Raw genomic sequence first — 27,213 nt, 5'->3', positions numbered from 1 at the left:
GCCATATCCTTCAGGAAACCTGCTTTGTCTCCCCAGCCTGGATTAGGTATATGCCTTCTTTTGACAGTCTTGGCCATAGCATTCTGTACTCATCCCTGTCATAGAACTTAGTTCACTATGTCATGATTTCTTAATTGTCAGTCTTCCCTGCTAGTGTGTGTGCTCTCTGAGGCCAGAATCTGTGTCTTATTCATGTTAGTATCTCTAGTATCTAGTACCATGCCTAGTACCTAGTAATTATGTTTATAGAATTAACACATGAGTGAATGAATCTGTTTTTTCATCTGGTGAGGCATGATTGCCATTATAAAGTATCTATAGCGTAGGAAAGAAAATACGGGTTTGGGAACTTGGGAGAAAATTTATTTCCTTCCTTCCTGCCCATCCTGGGTAGAAGTGTGATGCAAATTTCACACTGTTCATCCATTTCCTTTTCAACACCCACTCACCTTCCCATGCCCTTGCTCAGCCAGCCGAGAGCCCACTCTTTTAAGAACCCACTCTTGCAAAGAGAATCAGGACTAGGCCAGAGAGTGAGGGGCTATCCTGAGTCTAGGGGAATGCCCAGAGGTCCAGGGATATTCCTTTTTATTCTTTTATGTTATATCAGGTGATGAACCAAGGGGTTTGGGGCACCTGCTCTGCCAGCTCCCTCTCATCACTGTTCTCACAGTATATAGACCACGCTGGTGGTGGTGGTAGGGTGGGTGCAGAGCCCTTGCTGATGTTTACATACACAACTGACTGAAAAATAAACTCTCTGCTCTTCTCGAAAAGCTTTGGGGAATCCAGTTTCAGCTTTACTTTAAGCTAAAGTAGAGCCTTCCTCTGAAAGTGACTTTTAAAAAAATCTTAGTTCATAGTTCCCATAGCACATTCATTGACACTGGGGGAGATGTCAAAGACCCCTACAGAGTCCATGCTGTCCCCTCCTGTTAACATTAGTGGGATACCCCGCACACCCACAGTCAAACCACTATGTGTATCTTTTCAAGCCAATCCCAGCGGTTCCACATTTCTGCTTCGTGGCATCAGGGTGGATGAAAGCACTACTGGCTTTTTATTGAAGCCTGGCACTTCTGGAATGAGATAAAAAAGAGCTGATTTGCTCTTCTTACTATATTGACAAAAATTTATCCAGTTTATGATTCTCAAAGGTTGTATAGAAAAATAAAATATGGACATTCTTCTGCTTAACACCATTGTCCTCTGGATTCTGTCTTGGAAAGTTGCTCCAGGGTAAAATTTGGCAGATGAGATTTCTACTGGAAGGTGCTGAATGCTTCTAAACTCTAAAGGATATAAAAAAATAAAATCACCTAGTCCTGCTTTTAGCTGTAATGTAAAAATAGTTGCATGCTCGGTTTATTTGCTATATACCCCACATCTGGGTTTTTGGAGCTCCTAAAACCCAAGGCTGGTCTTGAGAATCCTGACAGGACTTCAAGGGTCTCATGGGGCAACTGCATGGTCATAACCTTGATACAGATGGGTTGTTGAGTGTTGAAATGGACAATTGTCTTTGGGGGCCTTTAAAAGGTGTCAAGATCACTCAGACATCTTCGATTCTCAGTAAAGACCTGTCACCAACCATCTTTCTCCCATCCTAAAGCAGACTAAAATCTGCCACTGCTTTCCCCCCACCTCCCCAGGGGTTGAAATCATTTCTTACTCCTCTGGCCTTGGAGAAGGTAATGCATAGAATGGCCATTGAACTAGCTTGTCTGTTTAAAACCCAGAACCAGCTGTTTCTGCAAGATCAGATAGCCTGCGGATTGGAAACAGCCTGAGCCAAGTTACCAAATCAGAGAACCATCTCAATTACCTGGTATTATCTGGTGAAGAAAGCTTGGGCCAGAGTGGAGAGATGTTCTAGACTCTCATTGCCCAGGCACTCTGTGTCTTAGTCTCCCTATTTGTAAAATGGTACTAAAACCTGCTCTACCAGCTTCACAAACTATGATTAGGATGAAGTGAAAGTGCAGGGGAAAAGCAAATTGCGACACACAAGGTGCTTTTCTGAGCAGTGGGTCTTGCTTGCAGGGATGCAGAGTGACTGTTGGGAGCTTAGGAGGGCATTGGGGGTGTCTGTTTCTGACAGTATAACTTCTAATGTGAATGTCTGTGCACCTTTGGGATGTGGTTGACCCTGTCTTTTCACTCTTCCACTTGCTTCAGGCTGGGGGAAGTTTGCTCGGCTGACAAGAGCACTGACAAGCAGCAGGGGTGTCCTGCAGCAGCTGGCTCCAAGCGTGCAAAAAGGCGAGAATGTCCACAAGCACTCCCGCCTGGCAGAGGTAAGAGCAAGGGGTTGGCTCATCTTGAGCCTTACTTTTAGGGGGTGCATGGGCTGAGGCAATGGCACAAAACTAGGTGCTATCATGGAGAGGACCTTCAGGACCCCCAGACGCCTGTCTTGGCTGGGCTTACACACCACAATGTGTGACACTGGGTAAGTGACCTAACTCCTTTGAGCTTTATACTTTCCTATGTGCAAAAGCAGGCTGGAAAAGCTCTGTTTCAGCTTGCTTGAGATTAAAAGTGTCAGATCACTTTTTTGAGGAGCTAGAAGTGCTTCGTGCACAGGAAGGAGTTTTTAAACAATTTTGTTATTAGAGCAATACATACCATTATAGGCAAAGAAGATACAGGAAGTGAAAAGAAGAAAATAAAAATTACCTGCAATCTCAACAACCACATGGCATTTTACATTTTTTTGGTGTGTGCATTTAACTTGTTTCTTTGTAGATATCCTATTTCCTAAACGCTAAGAAATTCATTTTTTCACGTTAATGTTTATGAGGTTGAGACACATCTAGCAATAGTGTGTACATTAAATGTGATTGTGTTGCCTTTTCTTCACTTTATATAATCATGAGCATTTTTACATGTTAATAAATATACTTAAAATTATTATTATTTTGGTAATCTTTGTAGTAAGGAAAATTTGGCATTCTTCTTTTTGCTGGGGCGAGAGGCTAGGAAGCCTTGACAAGGTATCTTATTAGGTTTCATGCACCCAACTTATCATTATCTGCCTTTGATGGTGCCTGGTCTTTATTTTTATTTTATTTCATTAAAAATTTTTTTTAACTTCTTTTTATTATACTTTAAGTTCTAGAGTACATGTGCACAACGTGCAGGGGTATTACATAGGTATACATGTGCCATGTTGGTTTGCTGCACCCATTAACTCATCATTTACATTAGGTATTTCTCCTAATGCTATCTCCCCCGCTGTCCCCCATCCCATGACAGGCCCCAGGGTGTGATGTTCCCTGCCCTGTGTCCAATTGTTCTCATTGTTCAATTCCCAACTATGAGTGAGAACATGTGGTGTTTGGTTTTCTCAGTAAAGACCTGTCACCAACCATCTTCCTCCCATCCTAAAGCAGACATTGTGATAGTTTGCTCAGAATGATGGTTTCCAGCTGCATCCATGTCCCTGCAAAGGACATGAACTCATCCTTTCTATGGCTGCATAGTAATCCACGGTGTATATGTGCCACATTTTCTTAATCCAGTCTATCATTGGTGGACATTTGGGTTGGTTCCTAGTCTCTGCTATTGTGAATAGTGCTGTAATAAACATACACGTGCATGTGTCTTTATAGTAGAATGATTTATAATCCTTTTGGTATATACCCAGTAATGGGGTTGCTGGGTCAAATGGTATTTCTAGTTCTAGATCCTTGAGGAATTGCCACACTGTCTTCCACAATGGTTGAACTAGTTTACACTCACACCAACAGTGTAGAAGCTTTCCTATTTCCCCACATCCTCTCCAGCATCTGTTGTTTCCTGACTTTTGTTTTAAAATTTATTTATTTATTTATTTATTTATTTTATTATACTTTAAGTTCTAGGGTACATGTGCATAACGTGCAGGTTTGTTACATATGTATACATGTGCCATGTTGGTGTGCTGCACCCATCAACTCGTCAGCACCCATCAATTCATCATTTATATCAGCTATAACTCACCAATGCGATCCCTCCCCCCTTCCCCCTCCCCATGATAGGCCCCAGTGTGTGATGTTCCCCTTCCTGAGTCCAAGTGAGCTCATTGTTCAGTTCCCACCTATGAGTGAGAACATGCGGTGTTTGGTTTTCTCTTCTTGTGACAGTTTGCTAAGAATGATGGTTTCCAGCTGCATCCATGTCCCTATAAAGGACGCAAACTCATCCTTTTTTATGGCTGCATAGTATTCCATGGTGTATATGTGCCACATTTTCTTAATCCAGTCTGTCACTGATGGACATTTGGGTTGATTCCAAGTCTTTGCTATTGTGAATAGTGCCGCAATAAACATACGTGTGCATGTGTCTTTGTAGTAGCATAATTTATAATCCTTTGGGTATATACCCAGTAGTGGGATGGCTGGGTCATATGGTACATCTAGTTCTAGATCCTTGAGGAATCGCCATACTGTTTTCCATAATGGTTGAACTAGTTTACAATCCCACCAACAGTGTAAAAGTGTTCCTATTTCTCCACATCCTCTCCAACACCTGTTGTTTCCTGATTTTTTAATGATTGCCATTCTAACTGGTGTGAGATGGTATCTCATTGTGGTTTTGATTTGCATTTCTCTGATGGCCAGTGATGATGAGCATTTTTTCATGTGTCTGTTGGCTGTATGAATGTCTTCTTTTGAGAAATGTCTGCTCATATCCTTTCCCCACTTTTTGATGGGGTTGTTTGTTTTTTTCTTGTATATTGGCTTGAGTTCTTTGTAGATTCTGGAAATGAGCCCTTTGTCAGATGAGTAGATTGCAAAAATTTTCTCCCATTCTGTAGGTTGCCTGTTCACTCTGATGGTAGTTTCTTTTGCTGTGCAGAAGCTCTTTAGTTTAATGAGATCCCATTTGTCAATTTTGGCTTTTGCTGCCGTTGCTTTTGGTGTTTTAGACATGAAGTCCTTGCCCATGCCTATGTCCTGAATGGTACTACCTAGATTTTCTTCTAGGGTTTTTATGGTATTAGGTCTAACATTTAAGTCTCTAATCCATCTTGAATTAATCTTCGTATAAGGAGTAAGGAAAGGATCCAGTTTCAGCTTTCTACTTATGGCTAGCCAATTTTCCCAGCACCATTTATTAAATAGGGAATCCTTTCCCCATTTCTTGTTTCTCTCAGGTTTGTCAAAGATCAGATGGCTGTAGATGTGTGGTATTATTTCTGAGGACTCTGTTCTGTTCCATTGGTCTATATCTCTGTTTTGGTACCAGTACCATGCTGTTTTGGTTACTGTAGCCTTGTAGTATAGTTTGAAGTCAGGTAGCGTGACGCCTCCGGCTTTGTCCTTTTGACTTAGGATTGTCTTGGCAATGCGGGCTCTTTTTTGGTTCCATATGAACTTTAAAGCAGTTTTTTCCAATTCTGTGAAGAAACTCATTGGTAGCTTGATGGGGATGGCATTGAATCTATAAATAACCTTGGGCAGTATGGCCATTTTCACGATATTGATTCTTCCTATCCATGAGCATGGTATGTTCTTCCATTTGTTTGTGTCCTCTTTGATTTCACTGAGCAGTGGTTTGTAGTTCTCCTTGAAGAGGTCGTTTACATCCCTTGTAAGTTGGATTCCTAGGTATTTTATTCTCTTTGAAGCAATTGTGAATGGAAGTTCATTCCTGATTTGGCTCTCTGCTTGTCTGTTACTGGTGTATAAGAATGCTTGTGATTTTTGCACATTAATTTTGTATCCTGAGACTTTGCTGAAGTTGCTTATCAGCTTAAGAAGATTTTGGGCTGAGACGATGGGGTTTTCTAAATACACAATCATGTCATCTGCAAACAGGGACAATTTGACTTCTTCTTTTCCTAACTGGAGACCCTTGATTTCTTTCTCTTGCCTGATTGCCCTAGCCAGAACTTCCAACACTATGTTGAATAGGAGTGGTGAGAGAGGGCATCCCTGTCTTGTGCCAGTTTTCAAAGGGAACTTTTCCAGTTTTTGCCCATTCAGTATGATATTAGCTGTGGGTTTGTCATAAATAGCTCTTATTATTTTGAGGTACGTTCCATCAATACCGAATTTGTTGAGCGTTTTTAGCATGAAGGGCTGTTGAATTTTGTCAAAAGCCTTTTCTGCATCTATTGAGATAATCATGTGGTTCTTGTCTTTGGTTCTGTTGATATGCTGGATTACGTTGATTGATTTGCGAATGTTGAACCAGCCTTGCATCCCAGGGATGAAGCCCACTTGATCATGGTGGATAAGCTTTTTGATGTGCTGCTGAATCCGGTTTGCCAGTATTTTATTGAGGATTTTTGCATCGATGTTCATCAGGGAGATTGGTCTAAAATTCTCTTTTTTTGTTGTGTCTCTGCCAGGCTTTGGTATCAGGATGATGCTGGCCTCATAAAATGAGTTAGGGAGGATTCCGTCTTTTTCTATTGATTGGAATAGTTTCAGAAGGAATGGTACCAGCTCCTCCTTGTACCTCTGGTAGAATTCAGCTGTGAATCCATCTGGTCCTGGGCTTTTTTTGGTGGGCAGGCTATTAATTGTTGCCTCAATTTCAGAGGCTGCTATTGGTCTATTCAGGGATTCAACTTCTTCCTGGTTTAGTCTTGGAAGAGTGTACGTGTCCAGGAAATTATCCATTTCTTCTAGATTTTCTAGTTGATTTGCGTAGAGGTGTTTATAGTATTCTCTGATGGTAGTTTGTATTTCTGTGGGGTCGGTGGTGATATCCCCTTTATCATTTTTTATTGCGTCTATTTGATTCCTCTCTCTTTTCTTCTTTATTAGCCTTGATAGTGGTCTGTCAATTTTGTTGATCTTTTCAAAAAACCAACTCCTGGATTCATTGATTTTTTGGAGGGTTTTTTGTGTCTCTATCTCCTTCAGTTCTGCTCTGATCTTAGTTATTTCTTGCCTTCTGCTAGCTTTTGAATGTGTTTGCTCTTGCCTCTCTAGTTCTTTTAATTGTGATGTTAGAGTGTCAATTTTAGATCTTTCCTGCTTTCTCTTGTGGGCACTTAGTGCTATAAATTTCCCTCTACACACTGCTTTAAATGTGTCCCAGAGATTCTGGTATGTTGTATCTTTGTTCTCATTGGATTCAAAGAACATCTTTATTTCTGCTTTCATTTCGTTATGTACCCAGTAGTCATTCAGGAGCAGGTTGTTCAGTTTCCATGTAGTTGAGCGGTTTTGATTGAGTTTCTTAGTCCTGAGTTCTAGTTTGATTGCACTGTGGTCAGAGAGACAGTTTGTTATAATTTCTGTTCTTTTACATTTGCTGAGGAGTGCTTTACTTCCAATTATGTGGTCAATTTTGGAATAAGTGTGATGTGGTACTGAGAAGAATGTATATTCTGTTGACTTGGGGTGGAGAGTTCTATAGATGTCTATTAGGTCCGCTTGGTGCAGAGATGAGTTCAATTCCTGGATATCCGTGTTAACCTTCTGTCTCGTTGATCTGTCTAATGTTGACAGTGGAGTGTTGAAGTCTCCCATTATTATTGTATGGGAGTCTAAGTCTCTTTGTAAGTCTCTAAGGACTTGCTTTATGAATCTGGGTGCTCCTGTATTAGGTGCATATATATTTAGGATAGTTAGCTCTTCCTGTTGAATTGATCCCTTTACCATTATGTAATGGCCTTCTTTGTCTCTTTTGATCTTTGATGGTTTGAAGTCTGTTTTATCAGAGACTAGGATTGCAACCCCTGCTTTTTTTTTGTTCTCCATTTGCTTGGTAGATCTTCCTCCATCCCTTTATTTTGAGCCTATGTATGTCTCTGCATGTGAGATGGGTCTCCTGAAGACAGCAGACTGATGGGTCTTGACTCTTTATCCAGTTTGCCAGTCTGTGTCTTTTAATTGGAGCATTTAGTCCATTTACATTTAAGGTTAATATTGTTATGTGTGATCTTGATCCTGCCATTATGATATTAACTGGTTATTTTGCTCATTAGTTGATGCAGTTTCTTCCTAGGCTCGATGGTCTTTACATTTTGGCATGTTTTTGCAATGGCTGGTACCGGTTGTTCCTTTCCATGTTTAGGGCTTCCTTCAGGGTCTCTTGTAAGGCAGGCCTGGTGGTGACAAAATCTCTAAGCATTTGCTTATCTGTAAAGAATTTTATTTCTCCTTCACTGATGAAACTTAGTTTGGCTGGATATGAAATTCTGGGTTTAAAATTCTTTTCTTTAAGAACGTTGAATATTGGCCCCCACTCTCTTCTGGCATGTAGAGTTTCTGCCAAGAGATCTGCTGTCAGTCTGATGGGCTTCCCTTTGTGGGTAACCCGACCTTTCTCTCTGGCTGCCCTTAAGATTTTTTCCTTCATTTCAACTTTGGTGAATCTGGCAATTATGTGTCTTGGAGTTGCTCTTCTTGAGGAGTATCTTTGTGGCGTTCTCTGTATTTCCTGAATTTGAATGTTGGCCTGCCCTGCTAGGTTGGGGAAGTTCTCCTGGATGATATCCTGTAGAGTGTTTTCCAATTTGGTTCCATTTTCCCCCTCACTTTCAGGCACCCCAATCAGACGTAGATTTGGTCTTTTTACATAATCCCATACTTCTTGCAGGCTTTGTTCATTTCTTTTTCTTCTTTTTTCTTTTGGTTTCTCTTCTCGCTTCATTTCATTCATTTGATCCTCCATCGCTGATACTCTTTCTTCCAGTTGATCGAGTCGGTTACTGAAGCTCGTGCATTTGTCACGTATTTCTCGTGTCATGGTTTTCATCTCTGTCATTTCGTTTATGACCTTCTCCGCATTAATTAGTCTAGCTGTCAATTCTTCCACTCTTTTTTCAAGATTTTTAGTTTCTTTGCGCTGGGTACGTAATTCCTCCTTTAGCTCTGAGAGGTTTGATGGACTGAAGCCTTCTTCTCTCATCTCATCAAAATCATTCTCTGACCAGCTTTGATCCATTGCTGGCGATGGGCTGTGCTCCTTTGCAGGAGGAGATGCGCTCTTATTTTTTGAATTTCCAGCTTTTCTGCCCTGCTTTTTCCCCATCTTTGTGGTTTTATCTGTCTCTGGTCTTTGATGATGGTGACGTACTGATGGGGTTTTGATATAGGTGTCCTTCCTGTTTGATAGTTTTCCTTCTGACAGTCAGGACCCTCAGCTATAGGTCTGTTGGAGATTGCTTGAGGTCCACTCCAGACCCTGTTTGCCTGGGTATCAGCAGCAGAGGTTGCAGAAGATAGAATATTGCTAAACAGCGAGTGCACCTGTCTGATTCTTGCTTTGGAAGCTTCCTCTCAGGGGTGTACTCCACCCTGTGAGGTGTGGGGTGTCAGACTGCCCCTAGTGGGGGATGTCTGCCAGTTAGGCTACTCAGGGGTCAGTGACCCACTTGAGCAGGCAGACTGCCCCTTCTCAGATCTCAACCTCCGTGTTGGGAGATCCACTGCTCTCTTCAAAGCTGTCAGACAGAGTCGTTCGCGTCTGGACAGGCCTCTGCTGCTTTCGCTGAGCCCTGTCCCCAGAGGCGGAGTCTACAGAGACAGGCAGGTTTCCTTGAGCTGCTGTGAGCTCCACCCAGTTCGAGCTTCCCACTAGCTTTATTTACCTACTTAAGCCTCAGCGATGGCGGGCGCCCCTCCCCCAGCCTCGCTGCTGCCTTGGGGTTAGATTGCTGCAGACTGCTGTGTTAGCAAGGAGGGAGGCTCCGTGGGCGTGGGACCCTCCCGGCCAGGTGTGGGATATAATCTCCGGTGTGCCGGTGTTACAGCACAGTATTGGGGTGGGAGTTACCCGATTTTCCAGGTGTTGTGTGTCTCAGTTCCCCTGGCTAGGAAAAGGGACTCCCTTCCCCCTCGCGCTTCCCAGGTGAGGTGATGCCTCGCCCTGCTTCAGCTCTCGCTGGTCGGGCTGCAGCAGCTGACCAGCACTGATTGTCCGGCACTCCCGAGTGAGATGACACCAGTACCTCAGTTGAAAATGCAGAAATCACCGGTCTTCTGTGTCGCTCGCGCTGGGAGATGGAGACTGAAGCTGTTCCTATTCGGCCATCTTGCTCCGCCCCTGTTTCCTGACTTTTTAATGATTGCCATTCTAACTGGTGTGAGATGGTATCTCATTGTGATTTTGATTTGCATTTCTCTGATGACCAGTGATGGTGAGCATTTTTTCATGTATGTGTTGGCTGCATAAATATCTTCATTTGAGAAGTGTCTGTTCATATCCTTCACCCACTTTTTGATGGGGTTTTTGTTTTTTCTTGTAAATTTGTGTAAGTTCTTTGTAGATTCTGGATATTAGTCTTTTGTCAGATGGGTAGATTGCAAAAGTTTTCTCCCATTCTGTAGGTTGCCTGTTCACTCTGATGGTAGTTTCTTTTGCTGTGCAGAAGCTCTTTAGTTTAATTAGATCCCATTTGTCTATTTTGTTGCCATTGTTTGTGGTGTTTTAGTCATGAAGTCCTTGCCCATGCCTATGTCCTGAATGGGATTGCCTAGGTTTTTTTCTAGGGTTTTTATGGTTTTAGGTATCACATTTAAGTCCTTAATTCATCTTGAATTAATTTTTATATAAGGTGTAAGGAAGGGGTTCAGTTTCAGCTTTCTACATCCAGCTAGCCAGTTTCCCCAGCACCCTTTATTAAATAGGGAATCCTTTCCCCATTTCTTGTTTTTGTCTGGTTTGTCAAAGATCAGATGGTTGTAGATGTGTAGTGTTATTTCTAAGGACTCTGTTCTGTTCCATTGGTCTATATATCTGTTTTGGTACCAGTACCACGCTGTTTTGGTTACTGTAGCCTTGTAGTATAGTTTGAAGTCAGGTAGCATGATGCCTGCAGCTTTGTTCTTTTTGCTTAGGATTGTCTTGGCAATATGGGCTCTTTTTGGTTCCATATGAACTTTAAAGTAGTTTTTTCCAGTTTTGTGAAGAAAGTCATTGGTAGCTTGATGGGGATGACATTGAATCTATAAATTACTTTGGGCACTATGGCCATTTTCACAATATTGATTCTTCCTATCCATGAGGATAGAATGTTCTTCCATTTGTTTCTGTCCTCTTTTATTTTGTTGAGCAGTGGTTTGTAGTTCTCCTTGAAGGGGTTCTTCACATCCCTTGTAAATTGTATTGCTAGGTATTTTATTCTCTTTGTAGCAATTGTGAATGGGAGTTCACTCATGATTTGGTTCTCTCTTTGTCTGTTATTGGTATATAGGAATGCTTGTGATTTTTGCACATTGATTTTGTACCATGAGACTTTGCTGAAGTTGCTTATCAGCTTAAGGATATTTTGGGCTGAGACGATGGGGTTTTCTAAATATACAATCATGTCATCTGCAAACAGGGACAATTTGATTTCCTTTTTTCCTAATTAAATACCTTTTATTTGTTTCTCTTGCCTGATTGCCCTGACCAGAACTTCCAACACTATGTTGAATAGGAGTGGTGAGAGAGGGCATTCCTGTCTTATGCCAGTTTTCAAAGGGAATGCTTCCAGTTTTTGCCCATTCAGTATGATATTGGCTGTGGGTTTGTCATAAATAGCTCTTATTATTTTGAGATACATTCCATCATTACCTAGTTTATTGAGAGTTTTTAGCATGAAGGGCTGTTGAATTCTGTTGAAGGCTTTTCTGCATCTATTGAGATAATCATGTGGTTTTTGTCGTTGGTTCTGTTTATATGATGGACTATGTTTATTGATTTGCATATGTTGAACCAGCCTGCATCCCAGGGATGAAGCCAACTTGATTGTGTTGGATAAACTTTTTGATGTGCTGCTGGAGTCAGTTTGCCAGTATTTTATTGAGGACTTTTGCATCGATGTTCATCAGGGATATTGGTCTAAAATTCTTTTTTGTTGTGTCTCTGCCAGGCTTTGGTATCAGGATGATGCTGGTCTCATAAAATGAGTTAGGGAGGATTCCCTCTTTTTCTATTGATTGGAATAGTTTCAGAAGGAATGGTACCAGCTCCTCCTTGTACCTCTGGTAGAATTTGGCTGTGAATCCTTCTGGTCCTGGACTTTTTTTTTGGTTGGTAGGCTATTAATTATTGCCTCAATTTCAGAGCCTGTTATTGGTGTATTCAGAGATTCCACTTCCTCCTGGTTTAGTCTTGGGAGGGTGTATGTGTCCAGGAATTTATCCATTTCTTCTAGATTTTCTAGTTTATTTGCATAGAGGTGTTTATAGTATTCTCTGATGGTAGTTTGTATTTCTGTGGGATCAGTGGTGATATCTCCTTTATCATTTTTTATTGTGTCTGTTTGATTCTTCTCTTTTTTCTTCTTTATTAGTCTTGCTAGCAGTCTATCGATTTTGTTGACCTTTTCAAAAAATCAGCTCCTGGATTCACTGATTTTTTGAAGGGTTTTTGGTATCTCTATTTCCTTCAGTTGGGGCTTCCCTGGCTGCTTTGTTTACCTACTCAAGCCTCAGTAATGGCAGATGCCCCTCCCCCTGCCAGGCTGCTGCCTCACAGGTGGAGCTCAGACTGCTATGCCAGCAGTAAGCAAGGCTCCCTGGGCTTGGGATCGGTGGAGCCAGGCATGGGATATAATCTCCTGGTGTACCATTTTCTAAGACCATTGGAAAAGCACAGTATTTGTCTGGGAGTGTCCCGTTTTTCCAGGTGCCGTCTGTCATGGCTTCCCTTGGCTAGGAAAGGGAAATCCCCTGATCCCTTGTGCTTTCCGGGTGAGGCGATGCCCCTCCCTGCTTTGGCTTGCCCTCTGTGGGCTGCACCCACTGTCCAACTAGTTCCAATGAGATGAACCAGGTACCTCAGTTGGAAAGGCAGAAAACACCCGTCTTCTGTGTTGATCACGCTGGGAGCTGCAGACCGGAGCTGTTCCTATTCGGCCATCTTGGATCTGGAATCCTGGTCTTTATTTTTTCAACTACATCTGGGCGGGACCAGTTAGAAGCATTAAACCTTCTTGACTCCAAACCACCGTCTTACCCAAGGAAAACAGGTAAACTGTCCCATTGACTGTAGATGGCTCGTCAGTCCTTGATCCACGTTTGGATGATTTTGGATCCACGTTCTAGCCTGGCTCCTGAGTTCCATACCCCCTAGTGGAGACACTACCAACATGATTCAGCTCACAAATAATGTTCTGAATATATGCAGTAATGTACAATGAGTTAGCTACAAAAGATCTCCTTGTAGTAACCAGAAGCTTTTGTCAACAGTGGAGAAGGGGGACATTCATTTGTACCATTTTAGAGAAGGAGACATATTTGGATGATGGTAGCATCATTTTTTGTCATGATGTGGGCTTGGCTTGTGATAGAAAGGATGCTAAAGGAGACCTTTCAACTCACAGCCTGTACTTTCTCTGCTGCTTCTTATGGTTAATAGAATAACCTCCTCTCCTACGTCTCTCCCCTTGCTCACTCTTATTCAGCCACACTGGCCTTTTTGCTGTTACTTGTACACACCATGCTTAACTGCAAGTCTTTGCCCAAATGTTATTTTCTCTATGTAGCTGACTGTATCAGTCAGAGTTCTACCAGAGAAACAGAGCCAGTAGGATATTTAATATGAAGAGATTTATTGCAAGGAATTGACTTATGTGATTGTGGTGACTGGCTACTTTTGTCCAAAATTCAGGGCAAGTTGACAGACTGGAAACCCTTGGGAAGAGTTGGTGCTGAAGTTCACAAGCAAATTCCTTCTTCCTTAGGAAAACTCAGTTCTGCTTTTAATGCCTTTTGACTGACTGGATGAGGCCCACTCAGATTACAGAGGATTATATCTTTTCCTGAAAGTCGACTGATTGTAGATGTTAATCACATCTACATAATACTTTTATAGCAACACTTAGTTTAGTGTTGGCTTAAATACCTGAGTGCCACGTCCTAGCCAAGTTGATACATAGAACTATTACCTCTTCACCTTTTGTCAACTTGATACCCATACACATTTTTAGAATCTATATTTAATCTCCAAATAAGTCAATAAGAAAATCATACTTCCATCTAACATGGTACAATTACTCTATGTACAATGGGAAATATGCCAGCCTTTTCCCTAAAGAGGCTGCAAAGTCATTGGTGATGTTCATATTTGTTCTCCCTATCCTGTAATTCAAATACTGTGATATAAAATTAACTATTATTAATATATTTATGTTATATAAGAGGATAAGAAAGGGATGAGAGTAATAGTATTATATATATAAATTTATACCGAATTAAGGAAAAATTATAACTCCTAGTCCTCTCTGTTTTCTTCCACTCGATACCTTCTAATGTAATATACAGTTTACTTACTTATTGTGTTTATTCAGTGATAAATCTCAAGCACTTAGAACAGTGTTTGGCACATAGCAGGTATTCAGTATTAAGGTTTTTTTTTTTTTTTTTTTTTTGAATTGGTGGAACGAATGAAAGAAAGGAAACAATGTTAATGAGTTTTAGTCTACCGGTCTGGCATAAGTGGTTGCTCATTGATTGCCAATATAAGACAAACATCTGGGTCTCATCTCAGGGGCTAGTATGTTTTAGTTAACCTGGCTAGAGGCTTATTGATTTTTTTTTGATCTTTTCAAAGAATGAGCTTTTGGTTTTGTTGATTTTTCTATTGATTTTTTGCTTTCAATTTCATTGCTTTCTGCTCCAATTTTTGTTCTTTTCTTCTGCTTACTTTGGATTTAATTTGCTTTAATTTTTTAGTTTCCTAAAGCAGAAATTTTTGGAGTCAAAAAAATTATTGTAAATTTGACTGTGTGGGGGCATCGGTGTCTCTAACTCCTGCGTTGTTCAAGGGTCACCTGTAATTCTTATCTTTCCTTCTTTTTAGGCTAGGTGATTTTTTTTTTTTTTACCGATTTTTTTTTTTTTTTTTTTTTTTTTTTGAGATGGAGTCTCGCTCTGTCCCCCAGGCTGGAGTACAATTGCGTGATCTTGGCTCACTGCAACCTCCACCTCCTGGGTTCAAGCAGTTCTCCTGCCTCAGCCTCCTGTAGCTGGGATTACAGGCACCTGTCGCCACGCCTGGCTAATTTTTGTATTTTTAGTAGAGACAGGGTTTTACCGTGTTAGCCAGGATGGTCTTCATCTGCTGACCTCGTGATCCCCCGGCCTCGGCCTCCCAAAGTGCTGGGATTACAGGGATGAGCCACCGCGCCTGGCCGTTTTTGTGGTATTTGTCTGAGTTGGTGTTCTCTGTACTTCTGTGATCTGAGGTTTGGTGGGTGACATTAATTTGGGAAAATTCTTAGTGATTATTGCTTTGAATGTTTCTTCTGTTCCTGTCTTACTTTTCCTTCTGGTATTCTCATTATGTGTATGTTATACCTTTTGTAGTTGTCCCACAATTCTTGAATATTCTGTTTTCTAAAATGTTTTAGTTTTGGAAGTCTCAATTGGCATGTCCTCAAGCACAGCGATTCTTTCCTCAGCTGTCCTTAGTTTACTAATGAATCTATCAAAGACATTCTTTGTTTCAATTACAGTGTTTCTTATCTCCAGCATTTTGTTTTGGCTCTGTCTTAGAGTTCTCATCTCTCTGCTTACATTGCCTATCTCTTCTTGCGTATTGTCCACTTTTATCTATTAGAGCCCTTAAAAAATTAATGCTAGCTGTTTTAAATTCCCAGTCTGATAATTCCAACATTCCTGCCATACCTGGGTCTGGTTCTGATGCTTACTCTGTCTCTTCAAATTGTGTTTTTGCCTTTCAAATGCCTTGTGACTTTTTGCTGAAAGTCAGCTGTCATGTGCTAGGTAAATAGGCCATTTACTAATGTGATGGTAAGGTGTGGGGTGGGGGAGGAATGTTCTATAGTATTGTGATTAGGTCTCAGTTTTTAGTGAGTCTGTGCCCCTGGGCTATGAATTTTATAAGTTCTTTTCATTCCTCCCCTCACCCCATGGCAGGGACAGGGTGCCTGGAGCTGGCTGGAGATGCGTATTTCCTTTCCTCCAATCAGTTAATTAGACGCTGGTTAAATAGTTTCTCCTGAGGTCAGGCCTTGTTAAGAAGATCAGAATGCTCTGGTGTATTTAAAAATGGTTCCCTTTCTCCTCCCGCTGCCAGAAGCACAAGGGGATTTTTCTTCCGTCTTCACTGTGAGGACCTGGATAGTTCCTGGAGGTACAATTCACAAAGTGTAAGGGACTTCCTACAAATGGGTCCTCCCTGGAATTTTTAATGCTCAGACTTGTCCACATAGCCTACAGCAATTTTTCAGTTACAGTTTAGATTTTCCTACCCAGCACTGGTTCCTGTGGAGGTTTCTGTTCGTGCCTGTCTGCTCTGGCCAGTTGTGATTCTCTGTCTTTCCAGCTTTGGAGGTATCATTTTGCCCTATGCACTCACTTCTCTGACGGATCTAAGAAGAGTTGTTGCCAGGCACAGTGGCTCACACCTGTAATCCTAGCACTTTGGGATGCCGAGGTGGGTGGATCACAAGATCAGGGGTTCGAGACCAGCCTGGCCAATATGGTGAAACCCCTTCTCTACCAAAAACACAAAAATTAGCCGGGCATGGTGGTGCGTGCCTATAGTCCTAGCTGCTCAGGAGGCTGAGGCAGAAGAATCACTTGAACCAGGGATGCAGAGGTTGCAGTGAGCCAAGATTGTGCCACTGCACTGCAGCCTGGGCGACAGAGCGAGATTCCGTCTCAAAAAAAAAAAAAAAAAGTTGATTTTTCAGATTGTTCAGCTTTTTACTTTGTTATTAGGATAGAGTGATGGCTTCTAAGGTATTTACATGATGTAATGGAAATTGGAAGTTGGTAGGAAGTTCTAAACAGAAAAATGTGTTCTCCATCCATTGCTCATAGCTGATGTTTTGTCCTGTTTTCTCATTGATCAAATGGAGACTGAATAAGAGTCTGGAGACCTCCGTGAAACCTCTCCCACTGCTAGGAAAAAATTGACACAAAGAACAGGTGGACTGAGAATAGCAATTTTGCATTTGAATAGATTGCACATGTTGTTTTCAAAGCCAGTTTAATCTCCCTGTTAGTCTGATCCTCTCTCCTGAGCTCAGGCAGTCTGGCCTTAGTTCTTACTGTAGAACTCGTATCTCCTTTATGGACTGATTCAAGAAAAGAAGGAAGGAAGTACTGTGTACCACATTCTGTGCTCCTTGTCTCCTTCTATAATCCTCTAAACCTGGAGCAGTTTTACAGCGGAGGAAACAGAGGCATAGGGAAGTTCACTCACTTGTTCGAGGTCACCTGGTGGTAAGTAGGGGACTCTGGAATGAAAACCAGGTTTGCCTGACTCTGAGCCCAGCCTGTTTCTCATTCGGGGCAATTCCTTCTGGGCATTGTTTCTTCTTCCTAGCCCTCTGCTACTGCTTATATGAGGGCGACCAGGCTTTCTGGCTTTAGACCGGGTAGGGGATGCTGAAATCTCCCCCTTCTCAGCAAAGGAAACCCAGTTAATCTCTGATCTTAAAAATACCTTATGTCAGTGCTTAAGGTAGGCTGGAGGACCTTTGTCACAGGTTGGATGCTCCAAGATGCAGACACGGAGCTAACACCTGTGAAAACAGGGAGGAAACAGCACTAGGCCGGGGTAGTATCAGGCCACAGTGCAGATCCACAGAGGCTCTACCAGCCTGACAGTAAGGCCATCAGCAAAGATTGCCAGCGAGAGAAGTCCCATATAGGGCAAAAATGACCAGGCCCTTAGCCACCTTCTTGCCTTGTCATGGGTGGGTGCTCGCTGGAAGCTCAGCTTTCTGTCGCTTAGGAACCAGCAACTGGAGGCTGTCAGCTAACTGCAGTTCCTGAAACTGGGCAGAGAATCCTTTTTAAAAGGGGATCTGAGGGACACACTTCTGAGATTTTTGTTGCTGTAACTCCTGGTGCCCTTATAAGGAGGAAAATCTCAGTCTGTAGGCAAGAGCAGCAGTCCTGCTCATCAGGATTTGCTGTGTGGCTTCCATGCAGGAGTGACTCTGCTGGGTTTGGTCTGCCTGGGATCACTCCATGCTGCCAGCCTGGCCTCTTTCTTCATGGGATTACTGCGGGGAAGATGTGGAAAGGACACCATCTTTCCCCATCACATCATCTCTGGAACCTTCCCCATGAGGAAGCCAGGTCAAGATGTAATCTGAGATTTGCAATTATGATAGCTGGAGCGTAGGCACGAGCATATAGGCATGTCCTGGGGAGTGGGTATTCCAGCTCAAAGCTCATGATACCATCTCATTATAAGTAGAATTAGTTGGTACATCTGGTAAATACCATATGTGTATTCTGCAGTTTTCCCCTCAGTTATAGGAATAGTGTGCTGAAACAGCATGAAAGGTTATAGCCTATTTGGCAACTTATTTTACCTGTGTGATGTCAGGCAAATCATTTCCTAAAAGCTTCTGTTTCCTCCTCTTCTCTTGAAATAGCGATAGTAATTTGAAATGAGAATAATATGTACTCATAGATTTGTGAAGAGTGAGAGCGATTCTTAATATGAACCCTATGGCATATACAGGTTGAACATCTCTAATGTGAAAATCCAAAACTTTTTGAACACTGGAATGAGGTAGTGACACTTTTGCTTTCTGATGGTTCAGTGTACACAAGCTCTGTTTCATGCACAAAATTATTAAAAATATTGTATGATATTACCTTTAGGCTATGTATATAAAGTATACATGAAACAAAAATAAATTTTGTGTTTAGACTTGGGTTCCATTCCCAAGATATTACATGCAAATATTCCAAAATCCAAAAACATTCAGAATTTTTGGTCCCAAGCATTTTGGATAAATGATACCCAATTTGCAATACATCTTCAACAAATATTAGTTTAATACTAGATTTTGACGTTTGGCTTTTTGTATCACTTTCTAGAAGCTTTCTCCATTTTCAGAAATCAGGTTTTAAAAATCAGATTTTAAAACTAAAACTTACCTAAAGTAAAACATGAAATACCCATTGTTTCTTGGAAGTAACCGGGTTTTAAAATTTATGTGTTTTATTATAAGCATTTGTATACTTTTTCTGCATTAAATTTTTTTTTTTTTTTTTTTTTTTTTTAAGAAAAGATCTCACTCTGCTGCCCAGGCTAGAGTTCAGTGGTGTGGGAGGTCTAGAGCCTGGGAGGTCAAGGCTCAAGAGATCCTCTCGGCTCAGCCTCCCAAGTAGGTGAGGACTACAGGTGTAAATATTGGGGTATTTGCAAATATAGGCCACCATGCCTAATTTTTCCATTTTTTTGTAGAGATTGGGGTCTCACTCTGTTGTCCAGTCTGGTCTCAAAGTCCTGTGCTCAAGCAGTCTTCCCACCTCAGCCTTCTAAAGTTCTGGGAATACAGGTGTGAGCCACTGTATCTGGCTTTAAAAACTTTTTTAATTGAAAAAAATTGTATGTATTTATTATGTATAACATGTTGTCTTGAAATGTATATGCATTGTAGAATGGCTAAATCAAACAAACATGTATCACCTCACGTACTTATATTTTTGTGTGTGGTGAGAACACTTAAAATCTACTCTCAGCAATTTTTAAGGATACAATACTTTGTTATTAACTATAGTCATCATGTTATACAATAGATCTCTTGCACTTATTCTTCCTATCTAAATGAAATTTTGTATCCTTTGACCAACATCTTACCCAACCTTCCCTCTTTCTCCCAGGCCCTGGTAACCACCATTCTACTCTCTACTTCTATTCAGCTTTTTTAGGTTCCACATACAGGTGAGATCATGCAGTATTTGTCTTTCTGGGCTTGACTTATTTCACTTAACACAGTGTCCTCCAGTTCTATTTATGTTGTTACAAATGACAAGATTTCATTCTTTTTTATGGCTGAATATTCCATTGTAGTATATGTGCCACATTTTGTTTATCTGTTCTTCAGTTAGTTGTTGGACGCTTAGGTTGATTCCATATCTTGGTTATTGTGAATAATGTCGCAATAGACATAGAAGTGCCAGTATTTCTTTGACATATTGATTTCATTTCCTTTGACGATATACCCTGTAGTGAGATTGGTGAATCATATGGTCATTCTATTTTAAATATTTTGAGGGACCTCTGTACTGTTTTTTCATAACAGCTCTACTAATTTACACTCCCACCAATAGTGTGCAAGGGTTTCATTTTCTCCACATTTTCTCCAATGCTTATCTTTAGTCTTTTTGATAATAGTCATTTTAACAGATGTGAAGTGGTATCTCATCGTGATTTAAATTTGCATTTCTCTGATGATTGGTGATTTTGAGCATTTTTTTCATATACCTGTTGTCCATTTGTATATCTCCTTGTGAGAAATGTTTATTCACATCCTTTGCCTTTTTAAAAATTAGGTTATTTGTTGTCTTACTATTCAGTTTTTTGAGTGCCTTATTTATTTTGGATATTAACTCGTTATCAGATTTATGATTTGCAAATATGTTCTTCCATTCTGCAGGTTGTTGCTTCACTTTGCTGATTGTTTCCTTGGCTATGCAGAAGGTTTTTAGCTTGATATAATTTATATATACTTACACATTTTTAAAATGAAAACGTGGTCCTACTATATTATTTTAAAATTCCCCTTTTTTTATTTTTTGAGAGAGTCTCACTTTGCTGCCCAGGCTAGAGTGCAGTGGCATGATCTTGGCTCACTGCAAGCCCTGCCTCCTGGGTTCACACAATTCTCCTGCCTCAGCCTCCCGAGTAGCTGAGACTACAGATGCCCGCCACCACGCCCAGCTAAGTTTTTGTATTTTTAGTAGAGACAGGGTTTCACCGTGTTAGCCAGGATGGTCTCAATCTCCTGACCTCGTGATCCGCCCACCTCGGCCCCGCAAAGTGCTAGGATTACAGGCGTGAGCCACCGTGCCCGGCAAATTTGTTTAATTTTTTTAACCCATTCATCAACATAATAGGTATGTTTTCCTAAGAGCATTTGTCTCCTTCATTCTTTTTAATGGTTGCATTATATTCCATTGCATTACTATATACAAACCTATTCAGCTATCCCCTGTTGATAGATATTTGGATTGTTACCAATCTTTGATAATTACAGATAATGCTTCAGTGAACTTCCTTGTATGCATATTTTTAGTTTTAATTCAGAAACTTTTCCTTCAGAGTAGTATAGAGTAATTTAACAAATATTCACTGAAAAATGTTTTATTTTTAATTATGGGTGCATAATAGATTTACATATTTATGGGATACATGTGATATTTTGATACAAGCATACAATGTGTAATGATCAGATAAGGGTAATTGGGGTATCCATCACCTCAAGCATTCATCATTTCTTTGTGTTAAAAAATTCTATTTTTCAGTTATTTTGAAACATATAGTAGACCTGTTCTTCCTATCTAACTGTAATTTTTTACCCATTAACCATCTCTTCCCCCGCCCACAGATGGAATCTTGATCTGTCACCCAGGCTGGAGCGCAGTGGCGTGATCTTGGCTCAATGCAGCCTCTGCCTCCCGAGTTCAAGGGATTCTCCTGCCTCAGCCTCCTGAGTAGCCAGAACTCCAGGCATGCGCTGCTACACCAGGCTAATTTTTGTATTTTTAGTAGAGAAGGGTTTTCATTATGTTGACCAGGCTGGTCTTGAACTTCTGATTTCAAGTTATCTGCTTACTTTGGCCTCTCAAAGTGCTAGGATTACAGGCGTTAACCACTGCACCAGGCCGAACCATCTCTTTATCCCCCTGTTCCTCTTTATCTCCCCCTCCACTACCATCTCTTCTTTAACCATTATCTACCCCCACCTCTACTACCAAATCCTCTTTATCCATTAACCATCTCCTCTTTATTCCACCCAGCCTGCCACCACCACTATCATTTCTAGACTCTGGTAACCATAATTCTACCCTATCTTCATGAGTTTAATTATTTTTGGGGGGCCCCACATAATAACATGAGATATTTATCTTCTGCACTTGGCTTATTTCACCTAACATAATAGCCTCCAGTTCTATCCATGTTGTTGCAAAGGACAGGATTTCATTTTTTTTTATGGTTGAATAATAATTCCATTGCGTATGTGTACCACATTTTATTTATCCATTCATCCATTGATGTACACTTAGGTTGATTCCATATGCTGGCTATTGTGAATAGTGCTGCAATAAATATGGAAGTGCAGATATCTCTTTGATATACTGAGGTATTTGTTTTGGGAATATACCTAGCAGGTAGGATTGCTGGATAGTATGGTAGCTCGATTTTTAGCTTTTTGAGGAATCTCCAAATCCTTCTCCACTGTGGTTGTACTAATTTACATTTCTAACAAGAGTTTATGAGGATTCCTTTTCCTCCACATCCTCACCAGCATTTATTATTGCTTGTCCTTTGGATCAAAGCCATTTTAACTGGGGTTATGTGATTTTCATTTGCATTTCTCTGATCAGTGACGTTTAGCACCTTTCACGTACCTCTTTGCCATTTGTATGTCATCTTTTGAGAAATGTCTGTTCAGATCTTTTGCCCATTTTAAATGAGATTATTAGATTTTAACTTATAGAGTTGTTTGAGTTCCTTATATACTATGGTTATTAATTCCTTGTCAGGTGGATAGTTTGCAAATATTTTCTCCTGTTCTGTAGATTGTTTCTTTGTTGATTGTTTCCTTTGCCATGCAGAAGATTTTTAACTTGATATGATGCCATTTGTCCATTTTTGCTTTGGTTGCCTGTACTTGTGGGGTATTACTCAAGAAATCTTTGCCCAGTTCAATGTCTTGGAGAGTTTCCCCAATATTTTCTTTTAGTGGTTTCATAGTTAGGAATTAGATTTAAGTTTTTAATCCATTTTGATTTGATTTTTGTGTTGGATGCAAGATAGGGGTCTAATTTCATCCTTCTGCATATGGATAATCCAGTTTTCCCAGCACCATTCATTGAAGAGACTGTTCTTTCCCCAATGTATGTTTTTCACACCTTTGTCAAAAATGAGTTCACTGTAGATGTATGGATTTATTTCTGGGTTCTCCATTCTATTCAATTGGTCTATGTGTCTGTTTTTATGTGAGTACCATGCTGTTTTGGTTGTTACAGCTCTGTAGTATAATTTGAAGTCAGATCATGTGATTCTTCCAGTTCTGTTCTTTTTGCTCAGAATAGCTTTGGCTATTCTGGGTCTTCTGTTGCTCCATATAAATTTTAGGATTAATTTTTTTATTTCTGTGATGCATGTCATTAGTATTTTAATAGGAATTGCATTGAATTTGTAGATTGCTTTGAGTAGTTGAATATTATAATAATATTGATTTTTCTAATTCATGAACATGGAATATTTTTCTCTTTTTTTGTGTGTCCTCTTCAATTTCTTACCTCAATGTTTTGTAGCTTTCATTGTAGAGAAATTTCACTTGTTTGGATAAATTAATTCCCAGGTATTTTATTTGTAGCTATTGTAAATGGACTTGTTTTCTTGATTTCTCTTTCAGATCGTTTGCTGTTGGTATTTAAAATGCTACTGGTTTTTTGTATGTTGATTTTGTATCCTGCAACTTTACTGAATTTGTTTATCTGTTCTAATAGTTTTTTTAATGGAGTCTTTAGTTTTTTTCCAAATTTAAGATTATGTCATCTGCAAACAATGACTTCTTCCTTTTCAGTTTGGATGTCCTTAATTTCTTTTGCTCTGGCGAGGATTGAATCTGATTGCTCTACTTAGGACTTCCAGTACTATGTTGAATAACTGGTGAAAGTGGGCATCCTTGTCTCATTCCAGATTTTAGAAGAAAGATTTTCAGTTTTTCCCCATTCATTATTATACTAGCTGTGAGTCTGCTTTATATGGCTTTTATTGTATTGATGTATATTCCTTCTCTAGTTTCTTGAGGTGTTTACTTTTAATCATGAGGCATAATGAATTTTATCAAATGTTTTTAAGGTGTCAATTGAAATGATTGTATGTTTTTTGTCCTTCATTCTGTGGATATGATGCAGCACACTGATTAATTTGCATAATTTGTTGAACCCCTTGCATCCCTGGCATAAATCTCTCTTGGTCATGACAAATGATCTTTTTAATGTGTTATTGAATTCAGTTTGCTAGTATTTTGTTGAGGATTTTTGCATCAGTGTTCATCAGGGATATTGGGCTGTAGTTGTCTTTTTTTGATGTATCTTTGTCTGATTTTGGTTATCAGGATAATACTGTCCGTATAGAATGAGTTTGGAAGTATTTCCTTCTCTATTTTTTGGAATAGTTTGAGTAGCATTGGTATTAGTTCTTCTTTATGTTTGGTAAAATTCAGCAGTGAAGCTATTGGATCCCAGGCTTTTCTTTGCTGGGAGACTTTTTATTATGACTTTGATCTCATTACTTGTTATTGGTTTGTTCAGGTTTTGGATTACTTCACGGTTCAATCTTGGTAGGTTGTGTATGTCTAGGAATTTACCCATTTCTTCTAGGTTTTCCAGTGTATTGGCATATAATTGCTCACTGTAGCTTCTAATGATTCTTTCAGTTTCTGCAATATCAGTTGTAATGTCTCCTTTTTCATCTGATTTTGAGTCTTCTTTTTTTTGTTTAGTCGAAAGTTTTGTTGATTTTTTTCTTTTCAAAAAACCAACTTTTATTTCATTTCTCTTTTATATTGTTTTTCCTGTTTCAATTTCATTTATTTCTGTTCTGATCTTTATTATTTCTTCTACTAATTTTAGGCTTGGCTTGCTCTTGCTTTTCTATTTCTTTAAGATGCATCATTAGGTTATTTATTTGAAGTTTTTCTATTCTTTTGCTGTAGGCATTTATTGGTATAAACTTTTAGTAGTGCTTTTGCTGTATCCCATAGGTTTTGGTATGTTATGTTTCCATTTTCATTTGTTTCAAGAAATTTTTAAATTTTCTTCTTAATTTCTTCATTGACCCACTCGTCATTCAAGAGCATATTTTTAAATTTCCATGTGTTTGTGTAGTTTCCAAAATTCCTCTTGTTATTGATTTATAGTTTTATTCTGTTGTGGTCAGAGAAGACATTTGATATAATTTCAGTTTTTTGAACATTTTAAGACTTGTTTTGTGGCCTAATTTATGGTCTATCCTTAAAAATTATTCATGTGCTGAGGAGAAGAATGTGTATTTTGCAGGTGTTGGATGAAATGTTCTGTAAACATTTGTTAGGTCTGTTTGGTCTGTAGTGTAGATTAAATCCCATGTTTCTTATTTGCTGTCCAGATGATCTGTCCCATGCTGAAAGTGGGGTGTAGAAGTCTCTAGCTATTATTTTTTTGGGAATCTCTCTCTCTCTCTCTCCCTCTTTTTTTTTTTTTTTGAGATGGAGTCTCGCTCTGTCACCCAGGCTGGAGTGCAGTGGTGCAATCTTGGCTCACTGCAAGCTCCGCCTCCCAGGTTCATGCCATTCTCCTACCTTAGCCTCCCAAGTAGCTGGGACTACAGGTGCCCACCACCACGCCTAGCTAATTTTTTATATTTTTTAGTAGAGATGGGGTTTCACCGTGTTAGCCAGGATGGTCTAGATCTCCTGACCTCGTGATCTGCCTGCCTCGGCCTCCCAAAGTGCTGGGATTACAGGCATAAGCCACCATGCCTGGCCCTGGGAATCTCTCTCTTTAGCACTAATAATACTTGCTTTACATATATGGGTGCACTACTGTTGAGTGCATATGTATTTACAATTGTTATAGCCTCCGACTGAATTGACTCTTTTATCATTTGACTCATTTGTCATCATTAATGACTTTGTCTGTCTGTCTCTCTCTCTCTTTTTTTTTTTTTGAGATGGAGTCTTGCTCTGTTGCCCAGGCTGGAGTACAGTGGTGTGATCACAGCTCACTGCAACTTCTGCCTCCCAGGTTCAAATGATTCTCCTGCCTCAGCCTCCTGAGTAGCTGGGACTACAGGCACATGCCACCACACCCAGCTAATTTTTTGTGTTTTCACTAGAGACAGGGTTTCACCATGTTAGCCAGGATGGTCTTGAACTACTGACCTTGTGATCCACCCATCTCGGCCTCCCAAAGTGCTTACAGGTGTGAGCCACCACACCTGGCCAACTTTGTCTCTTTTTATAGTTTTTGTCTTGAAATCTATTTAGTCCAATATGAGTATAGCTGCTATTCCTATTGTGTTTTAGTTTCCATTTGCATGGAATATCTTTTTCTATCCCTTTATTTTCAGTCTGTGTGTCCTTCTAGGTGAAGTGTGTTTCTTGTAGGCAACAGATCTTTGAGTCTTGATTATTTTTAATCAATTTAGTTACTCTGTGACTTTTGATTGGAGAGTTTAGTCCATTTGCATTCAATGTTATTATTGATAAGTAAGGACTTCTGCCATTTTGTTGTTTTTCTGGTTGTTTTATGGTCTTCCTTCTTTCATTTCTTTCTTTTCATGAAGGTGATTTTCTCAGGTGGTGGGTTTTATTTTCTTGCCTTTTCCTTTGTGGATATGTTGTATGATTTTGATTAGAAGTTACCATGAAGCTTGGGAACACTATCTTATAAGCCATTATTTTAAGTTGATGACAACTTAATGTTGATTGCATAAACAATCAAGAAAAGAGAAAACTGGTAAAAAAAAAAAAAAAAGTCTGCACTTTAACTTCATCCCCTGCTTTTAAACTTTGTTGTTTCTATTTATTTTATTGTACTATCTTAAAAAATATAGCTACCATTTTTTATTGGTTCAGCTTTTAGTCTTTCTACTCAAGATATGAGTTTACATATCACAATTACAGTTATAATATACTGTGCTTTTCTGTGTACTTACTATTACCAGTGAAAATTCAGAGAATTTCTTTTTGCTCATTAATATCCTTTTCTTTCAGACTGAAGGACTCTCTTTAGTGTTTCTTGTAGGACAGTTCTGGTGTTGATGACATTCTTCAGCTTTTGTTTGTCTGGGAAAATATTTTTTCTTCATGTTTGAAGAATATTTTTGTTTAATATACTATCCTAGGATAAGAAATTTTTTCCTTCTGTATTTTAAGTATGTTGTGTCAGTCTCTCTTGGCCTATGAGGATTCCACTGAGAAGTCTGTTGCCAGATGTATTGGAGCTCCTTTTTGTGTTGTTTCTTTTCTGTTGCTGCTTTTAGGATCCTTTCTTTATCCTTGACTTTTGGGAGTTTGATTATTAAATGTCTAGAGGTAGTTTTATTTGGGTTGCTTGGTGTTCTGTAACTTTCCTGTACTTGAATATTAATATCTTTCTCTTTATTTGGAAAGTTCTCTGTTATAATCGCTTTAATACATTTTTTTCTGATCTCTCATCCCATCTCCTCTTTAAGGCCAATAACTTTTGAGACTATTTTCTAGTTTGTGTCTGTCTTTCTTTCTTTCTTTCTTTCTTTCTTTCTTTCTTTCTTTCTTTCTTTCTTTCTTTCTTTCTTTCT

At 39.8% G+C, this 27,213-nt stretch overlaps 1 protein-coding gene across 2 annotated transcripts in view; it reads left to right on the top strand.

Annotated features, from left to right (window-relative positions):
- Positions 1–27,213, top strand: part of KCNH1 (potassium voltage-gated channel subfamily H member 1) — a 451,621-nt gene that overhangs the window by 51,599 nt on the left and 372,809 nt on the right. For both annotated transcript variants that reach the window (XM_023198319.3, XM_023198318.3), the window contains exon 5: positions 2,179–2,297. In XM_023198319.3, the coding sequence (XP_023054087.1) occupies positions 2,179–2,297 (119 nt within the window). The remainder of the gene's footprint in view (positions 1–2,178; positions 2,298–27,213) is intronic.

This window comes from Piliocolobus tephrosceles, chromosome 1 (genome assembly GCF_002776525.5).
Source record: "Piliocolobus tephrosceles isolate RC106 chromosome 1, ASM277652v3, whole genome shotgun sequence".
NCBI classification, from domain to species: Eukaryota; Metazoa; Chordata; class Mammalia; order Primates; family Cercopithecidae; genus Piliocolobus; species Piliocolobus tephrosceles.
Note: the sequence above shows the minus strand (reverse complement) of the source record. Positions and strands in the feature narration are given on the sequence as shown.